The sequence below is a fragment of the Hippocampus comes genome, unplaced genomic scaffold (assembly GCF_001891065.2).
Source record: "Hippocampus comes isolate QL1 unplaced genomic scaffold, H_comes_QL1_v1.1 scaffold77, whole genome shotgun sequence".
Taxonomy (NCBI): domain Eukaryota; kingdom Metazoa; phylum Chordata; class Actinopteri; order Syngnathiformes; family Syngnathidae; genus Hippocampus; species Hippocampus comes.
In genome coordinates this window covers 24656-33455 of record NW_017805289.1, presented here as the reverse complement: position 1 = coordinate 33455, position 8800 = coordinate 24656, and the positions used below count along the sequence as shown (strand labels likewise).

Below are 8800 nucleotides of genomic sequence, written 5' to 3'. Positions count from 1 at the left end.
CCAAATGTGACTGCGGCTACGTTTTGACCTCTCACTGTACATTTGAATACATTCCCAAATGAGGACAAACAAATGCCCGCAATGACAGTTTTGCGTGGGCAGCCCGGCTGGTTTGACGAGTAGGAAAACATGGTGCCGCCATAGCGCAAGATACAAATCGCTTTTTTTTTTTCTCAACCATGACGTCTTTTGAATGCAAGTGTAAATATCAGTGATGCATGTGGCCCACATCTGTAAGTAACAGTTGTTGTTTTTTTGCGCAGACTGTCCTTTTATTCTGGCATCTTTCAGCGGTCCGCCGTTGAGTCACGCGAGTGTCTTCCTTTCAACATTATCGGCGCAAACAATGACAAACTTCCCTTCCACTCTGACTAATTGGCAGGTTCTTCTTGTAGCTCTCGTAATGTTTTTCTTCTGACGTATGACCGGAGTGGTACAGTTGCATTACTTCATGGGTTTCATCGCTTTTCATTAGCAACATTACCAAGAAACTCGATCTCGTAATCCTGTTTCCACAAAACTTTTGTCGGCGTTTGAGGCCGGCAGCATTTGACAGCTTTATATTGGGACACCTTGCATTACATTATTTGTCTGTGAATTGTATGTACATTGTATGTTTTGATCTCAAAATATGTCCAGCTCACATATTATTTCTGTATGAAAATGTTTAGAGATTATTTTTACTGGACACATCGCAAGTTTGCAACTCTTCTTATTAGGCAAAATGTGAAGCTTTGCTCCCAAAGCCCAATTCACAATTGGCTTTGATTTAGTTTCCCTGGCAACTGGAGCCCAATGGCTTTGCCGCCCTCGGTTAATAACAGCCCAATGAGACAAACAGGCAGGAAGCCGTCCTCTGTGATCTCGGCACCTAAAAGCATCCTCGAGCATTGTTGTGTCGCCTTGGCATCCCCCTCAGAAAACTATTATTATTATTAGGATAAAAGGACAACTTAAAATAGGTTTTTAGCCGAGGTTGTGTCATTTGTGCTTATGTCGTACAATGGACAGCGTTTAAATGGTATTTTGTTTGCATTGTTGACTATTTTCCCTGGAAGAGGTATGCAAATCATTCTGGTTCTCTATGGAATGTTTTATCAGTCCACAGTACTTCCTACTCTTCGGCAGCCCAGTGCATTTTATATTTAATACAGAGTACTGATTCGATCACTTGATACAGTCCTGTTTTGGGGATTAGTTAATTTTTTCCCGGATGTTCTTCCAACTTCCTGTTCCTATTGCCTGTTGTTGTTATATCTGCTTCTAGGGCCCTATGAATTCTGCCCAGCAACAAATGGTCATCCTACGCTAGCCACCTAGACTTAGTCTAAGCAGATGTATGGTTTTGATCAACTTTCCGCCTCTAGGACACTGCGACTTGGCATTTTTTTGTACCAAATTGCACTAAATTCAAATGGAGTGAACATATGAAGGTAACCTCGTGATGACCCCTCCTTTTTTTTTTTTTTTTGTACCAAATTGCACTAAATTCGAATGGCGTGAGCATATGAAGGTAACCTCGTGATGACCCCTTGCCCACAAACACAACTGGTGGTCGTCCTTCTTCATCCGCTACCACTGAGACAGGTGCTTCCTCCTGTGATGAGGAGTGGGGGCGAGGGGGTTGAACGTCCCATCATTGTAGACGCCGGATAATGGCGTTAAAAAAACCAAGGGAGGAGGAGCTTTAATTCATACGCCTCCGGCTCATGTCAAAAGATGCTTCAATACCCCCCCCCCACTTACTCACCGAATGAAACTGAGGTCAATTTTTTTTTCAATGCAAACCCACTCATTCAAAGTGTCAGTGTTTGTCTCTCCCTTGTGAGAGGACAATCGTTTCCGTGACCCATATCCGACAGAGGGAAAACATCCTCTTTGCATTGTGGGGTATTCCTGATTTGAAGTTAGGGGAAGAAGAATAGAATTGGGTGGAGGCCAGGTCCAACGTTTGTCCCGTTAACACCCATCAACCTTCCCTCCCCAATTTTTAATTTCATCTCCAATAAAACAGGACCGAAAAACATTCACGCGCGACCCTCATCTTGCAACTGTGCCTCACTTTCGCTTCGCATACTTCTAGACGACACAGACGAAAGCTTTTCTTTTGAAATATGACGCGTGTGATGCTAAATCTGAAAGTGAAGGACTGTGCGGAATGTCCCGGACGACATCTGACTGTCTGATCAGCTGCGGCATCCAAATAATGTGCTCCATTTTTTTTTTACTGGCGAGACAGCGCCATTCTATTAAAAACCTGTTTCCAGGATCTTATCAATAGAGCCGTGAAGAAAGTCGATAAGTCGCGGTGTTGAAACCACTGTATAATTGTGGCTGACAACGATACACCGAGTTAAAAGCTAATTTGGAACAATGACTCCGTTTTATTTTAGCTTCAGGCCCCCGACTTGTTTCCTCAAGGCCTCGAGTTGTGTGTCGCTTCATTTTTGCCTTATCTGCATGCTATCGCTCTTGTGCAAGAATAGGCGCCATTGATAATTATAGCCAAATCAAGATTGATTGATCAAGTCAGGCGAGGAAGGAAAGGACGGAAGGGAGGGGGGGGCGAAGACTAGCAGAAAGAAAGAGGAGGGAAAGGTTGAGGTCTCTCCTTCTCTGTCACGTAGATAAGAGTTGATGATGGAGATTCCCGGTGGACCCACATAGCCTTTAGCTAGAGGTGCAAAGGTCAACATTTACAACTGCACTGTTCACACTATATGCACTCACGGGAAACGGTTTAGAATAAACAATACATGCAGGAAAATAAGACCTGGCAGAGAAATAGCAGGGATGGCCAAGTATCAATATTAGCTATCGGCATCGGGCCGTTATCATCCTTAATTCGAGGTATCAGGAATCGCGAAGGATGCCGATACCAGTCACCGATACTTGAAAATATCTGACATCGAGTAAGTCTTCCTTGTCAGTAATTGGCACTATGCTGTGGCCACTTGGCACATGTGCGTCAAAAAGACAGAAAAGTTTTACAAAATATATTTTGATGTATCATAAGTACTAGTGATGTTTTGTATCAAGAATGAATACATGTACTGGTATTGGTCTCGGAGGAAAAAAATGGTACAGAACATCCCAAATATACAGCAAATACTGTTTCAGAAAATCAAAAGCCAAATGTTGACACAATGTAAATACTGATTGATTATTTTCAATGTTGTTTTGCAATTCTAATTCAAAGACATGTTTGTGTTTGAAAGAAAATCATATTTTACTAATATACCAAATGTAGCTACACAACCCCGTTTGATATTAAATTGAAGAATGGTGATAAATTTGTCTTTTTATGCATTCTCATTCACTTCTTACAGTCCGGTGTCTCATGGTCGGGCTCATCAGTGAACATTAGTGCAGAAGTCAGACGACTCCCCCTGAACTGGTTGCCAGTCAGCCGCAAGGCACAAACTTTAAAATCACCAAACTTTTGAAATTATTCTCACACTGTTTAATACATTAAGGTCACCGTTGACTATTGTTGACTCATCTGTGTGGTATAAAATCATTTTTCCTCCAAATTGGCAGACGGAACCTATTTTTCGAGGGTTGAACCGCATTGTTACTGTGGCAATCTTCCTCCTCGTCACTGGGGGCGCTCTAACATTTCCGCAGATCCAACGCACCTCTTGACATAGTGGTCGTTGGCGGCCGTGTGGTAGCGAATCTTCTAGCGTTTCTACGGAGACAATTTATTTTGTATTTGTGTATTTGTTTGTGTGCGCGCGCGTGTGAGTGTATCAAGTTAATGTTCTCCGTCTTCCATAGAGCCATATACAAATATCCACTTCGGGCACAGGGGCATTTATTATTTTTCTTACGCGATCAACGAAAACTGGCGTCCAGAATGGCTTTTCAGTACCCCGCCGCTTATCGTGACGATGCAGTCGTAAGTATTGTTTGTTAGCACGATAAGCTTTAACGTGCTAATCAACCGGGCTGCTGTCATTGTGCTCTTTCATTCGTTGGGGAGAACGGTTTCTTTTGTTAGCATGCTAGTTAGCTTAGCGGGGTTTACGACACTGACTCCAATGAGCGCACTCCTTATTTTTGGATGAATCACGGACCGACCGTTCCTTGCTCATTCTGACGACGTGATCACGTGAAAGTCTGACAAGTTGTGTTTATGTATCATAGGTGGATGATTATCATGGCTACAAAATACCAGATCCATACAGTTGGCTGGAGGACCCCGACAGCGAAAAGACGCAGGTAATCAAACGCGAGAAGATTGTTTCGAAAGCAAATACGTCACTGCTGTCCAGTGTCTGACAAAATATGAACCATCGTAAATTGTTTGGATGATCTAAATGTCATACGCAGTATGATTACACCTGTTTGACTCTTCCAATTGACCAGAAAGTTGTTTCCGATCATTTCAAATCAAAACCAATTTGATTTCATAGGCGTTTGTCAGTGCTCAGAATCAACTCACGTTGCCATTTTTGGAGCGCTGTGAGGTGCGGGATCTGTTCAAGGAGCGCATGACTGAGCTGTACGACTATCCCAAGTATAGCTGTCCCTTCAAAAGGGGAAACAGGTAAGGCTAATAATAATAATTGCTCATTTCGTCTTAATTGTATGACAAGTCAATGGTTATCATGTTCTGATGTCCATCTGTCCTCATCTCCAGGTACTTTCACTTCTACAACACTGGCCTCCAGAACCAGAGTGTGATGTACGTGCAGGAGAGCCTGGATGCAGAGCCTTCTGTCTTTTTAGATCCCAACACGTTTTCCGACGACGGGACAGTTGCCTTGCGAGGTCATCACTAAGACTTAATGACTTCACGTTGAATTCTGAACAGACAAATTCACAAAGATTTTGTCTCCTCGCGAAGGCTACGCGTTCTCCGAAGATGGAGAGTACTTGGCGTACGGTACCAGTGCCAGCGGCTCGGATTGGGTGGAGATGCACTTCCTGCGAGTGGAAGGTGCCGTGCGACTGGAGGACCGTCTGGAGCGGGTCAAGTTTAGCTGTATGTCATGGACGCATGATGGGAAAGGCCTTTTCTACAACTCGTACCCCGAGCAGGAAGGCAAGAGCGATGGTGAGGTCAAAAGATGAGGTCAATCTGTCCTTTTTCCTTCAGTAGTGGACTCAACTGCGGTAAATGTTGTGCCCTTTTGAACAAGTGTTCCAAGTTAATCTATCTTCTTTCTGCAACTAATTCGCACGGTTGAAAATAAACCTCTTCTTTTCAAGGCACCGAGACCTCGACTAACTTAGACCAGAAGCTCTACTTCCACGTTTTGGGAACCCCGCAGTCTGACGACGTGCTGTGCGCTGAGTTTCCCGATCACCCCAAGTGGATGAGTGGAGCCGAGGTCATTTCTCCCCCAAATGAGGCTGAACTCGTTTTTTTTTTTTTTTTTTGCTTCGTCATTTCTACTCGCTGAGAGGGTGACAAATGTCATGACCGTGTAGGTTTCAGATGATGGCCGCTATGTGCTGCTGTCCATCAGGGAAGGTTGTGACCCTGTCAACAGACTGTGGTATTGCGACCTCAAGAAGACCCCTCAGGGCATTGCAGGCATGTTTGACAGGACTCTCTGATCATTGTATGGATCTGCGTTCTCAATGTGGGCTTGCCCTTCTTAATTATCAATGTACCCATTGACAGTTTTTCTTTTGATCATGTGGTCACGTGTTCCAAGTTTGCCTTCGTTTCACTCTGCAAATCCAGGACTTTTGCCTTGGGTGAAGCTCATCGACAACTTTGACGCCGAGTACGAGTACGTAACCAACGAGGGCACGGTGTTCACGTTCAAGACCAATCTGGAGGCCCCCCGTTACCGCCTCATCAACATTGACTTTGCCTCGCCGGCGCAGAGCGACTGGACAGAGTTGATCCCTCAGCATGACAAGGACGTCATTGGTGAGCAGCAGCGGCGTGCTTGAATCCTCAGGATGCGCTTATTTTGTTCATCTCATACACCTCGCGCTGTCTTCACGCTCAACAGTATTCGCCACCTGCACGTACTCCAGCTACCTGTTTGTGTGCTTCCTCCACGACGTGAAGAACGTCTTGAAAATGTATCGTCTCAGTTCCGGGGAGGAGCTCCGAACTTTTCCTCTGGATGTCGGCTCCGTGGTCGGATTCACGGGAAGGAAGCGCGACTCGGAGATCTTTTACTATTTTACCTCCTTCCTCTCGCCAGGTAAAGTGTGACTAGATTCAACTCTGAAGACTTTGTGTGACTTTGGGCGGGGGGTGTTTTTCAATTTTACATATTTTCTTATCTCCTAAAGAAGGGTAAGAATGTCATTCTGAAGTCATTTTTGATTTAATCATTGGGAACATGTCCAGCCTGTTGAGGAATGAAATGCCGTGCGCCCTCTACTGGTAGCTTTTTTTTTTTTTTTTTTTTTTTAATCCAGCCATCATTTATCACTGCGACTTGACCAAGGAGCCTCTGCAACCGCATGTCTTCAGAGAGGTCACAGTCAAAGGCTTTGACCCGTCCGACTACCAGACCACCCAGGTAACATCAATTTCAATCTCCCCGTTCATCTTTTTCCCATCTGGTCATCATCTCCCCGCTCCTCGTCCAGATCTTCTACGCTTCCAAGGACGGCACTCAGATCCCCATGTTCATCGTTCACAAAAAGGGCATCAAGCTGGACGGCTCCCACCCGGGCTTCCTCTACGGCTACGGCGGCTTCAACATCTCCATCACGCCCAGCTACAGCGTCTCGCGGCTCATCTTTGTGCGACACCTGGGCGGAGTCCTGGCCGTCGCCAACATTCGGGGGGGTGGGGAGTACGGCGAGACCTGGCACAAAGGTGACGAGTGTCGAGGGGGCGCCGCGTTGTTCTCGGGACGCAAATTCCGCAGGGAATGGATGGAATGAAGTGACGATTTCCAGAAATGAGTGTGTTTCCACTTAAGTGTGAAGCTTGTCCTCCTTTTAGCTGGCATGCTGGCCAACAAGCAGAACTGCTTCACGGACTTCCAATGTGCGGCCGAGTACCTCATCAAAGAGGGGTACACCTCTCCGTCCAAGCTCACCATCAACGGAGGCTCAAACGGCGGCTTGCTCGTAGGTACGCGTCAACCCAAGATGGTAACAAAACAACGTGCTCCATTTTTTGCCACGTCAGACCATAATGTTTTTTTTTTCCCCCCTTCCTATGCAGCGGCGTGCGTGAACCAGCGGCCAGAGTTGTTTGGCTGCGCCGTGGCTCAGGTGGGGGTCATGGACATGCTCAAATTTCACAAATTCACCATCGGCCACGCCTGGACCACCGACTTTGGCTGCTCGGAAGAAAAAGACCAGTTCGAATGGCTCATCAAGTGAGTGAAAACGTGCGATCGCGTTTATAATTCTCCGCTTTATTTACCATGGAGCTGTTTAGATGCAAATCCATCACATCTAGAATGAAAGTATTGTCCTTCATGGACAAAATATTAAGTACAAAAAACTATACGGATTTCATATTGATTCCAATGAATGCTGAGTTGCATCGGGGCATAACTTTAAAAAGCAAATACTTTGAAGGAATCAACAGCGCCTCCACTGGCTGTCGACATGTAGTGCACCCAAATCATTAAAAAAAAAAAAAAAACATTGCGCCTTGAGCAAGTCAACAAGCCCCCAAGACTTTACTTTCTTGTGATGTATTTTTGTTTATGATCACATATTTATTATCATTAATCTTTTCTTGGAAAAAAAAAATACGCCACAACTGATACCCACTCAAGCCCATGTTGAAGCACAAAAAGCATCTGTGCATTTCAGTGATGAAATATGGTTTATTTAACATGAATGCATTGTAAGATCACACGTCTGAGTTTTCGTTTGAATGTTTCATCTTTCGCTGCGGATTTGATTGGACAAGTCCAGGTTGCAAAGGGGCGGACAGACCTTTCTGGATTCCTTAAACTGACCTGCGCTCAAATGAATTGCGTTCAGTTGCTGTGCTGAAGGACTGAATGAGCGATTCTCACTGGAGGGACTGGACACCAACTGAATTTGCATCCCGTGTTGGTGTTCACCAAAACGTTTTTTTGCAATCAACTCCAGCGTGTCCTCCCAATCTCGAGAAATTGCCTTTCATGCGCCGATATTCACGACGACTTACTTGACGTACATGAAGAGACATGAGGCAACTAACCTTGATGCCTTTCCCTACACCGTTTCCACATCTTTTGGAATATGTGTCTTCCCTCCCACTCCCACCTGCCAGATACTCCCCTCTCCACAACATCCGTGTCCCAGAGGACAACGGGGTCCAGTACCCCGCCGTCCTCCTGCTGACGGGCGACCACGACGACCGGGTGGTGCCGCTCCACTCGCTCAAATACATCGCCACCCTGCAGCACACGGTGGGCCGCAGCGGCAAGCAGTCCAACCCCCTGTTCATCCTCGTGGACACAAAGTCGGGCCACGGCGCTGGCAAGCCCACCAGCAAGGTCATCCAGGAGGTGGCGGACACCTACGCCTTCATCGCTCGCTGTCTCAAAATCTCATGGGTCAAATAACGGGCGTCTCCTGTCGACGCGTGCGTGCATATTTGCCCCCAATCTATTGCCCCCCCCCCTCCCTCGAAGAACTCCTTCTGCACTTAATTGAAAGAACCACAAGCTAATGTGCAAAAAGGCCATCAGTGTGGGCGGGGTTACAATAATCATCCAATCAGTTGCTGTCATGAGGCTCGAGTGTGACAACACTTCACGTGGCGGATGCTCCGCCTGCGTATTTATTATTGATATTCTCACAAGGCTGCATCGTTCAAATGAATTTTTCTGTGTGTGTGTGTGTGTGTGTGTGTGTGTGTGTGTTT

At 45.8% G+C, this 8800-nt stretch overlaps 1 protein-coding gene across 2 annotated transcripts in view; it reads left to right on the top strand.

The window, feature by feature from the left end:
- Positions 1–3640: 3640 nt before the first annotated feature.
- The window catches only part of LOC109516818 (prolyl endopeptidase), a 6452-nt gene continuing 1292 nt past the window's right edge, over positions 3641–8800 (top strand). The window contains exons 1-14 of one of the 2 annotated variants that reach the window (XM_019871619.1): positions 3641–3901; positions 4150–4224; positions 4419–4552; positions 4646–4776; positions 4853–5062; positions 5218–5339; positions 5440–5545; positions 5699–5890; positions 5976–6173; positions 6394–6497; positions 6568–6799; positions 6929–7060; positions 7154–7310; positions 8204–8441. In XM_019871619.1, the coding sequence (XP_019727178.1) occupies positions 3761–3901; positions 4150–4224; positions 4419–4552; positions 4646–4776; positions 4853–5062; positions 5218–5339; positions 5440–5545; positions 5699–5890; positions 5976–6173; positions 6394–6497; positions 6568–6799; positions 6929–7060; positions 7154–7310; positions 8204–8441 (2172 nt within the window). In that variant the 5' untranslated portion in view covers positions 3641–3760. Of the gene's footprint in view, positions 3902–4149; positions 4225–4418; positions 4553–4645; positions 4777–4852; positions 5063–5217; positions 5340–5439; positions 5546–5698; positions 5891–5975; positions 6174–6393; positions 6498–6567; positions 6800–6928; positions 7061–7153; positions 7311–8203; positions 8645–8800 lie in introns of those variants that run through there. The other variant, XM_019871618.1, reaches the window with a different exon arrangement.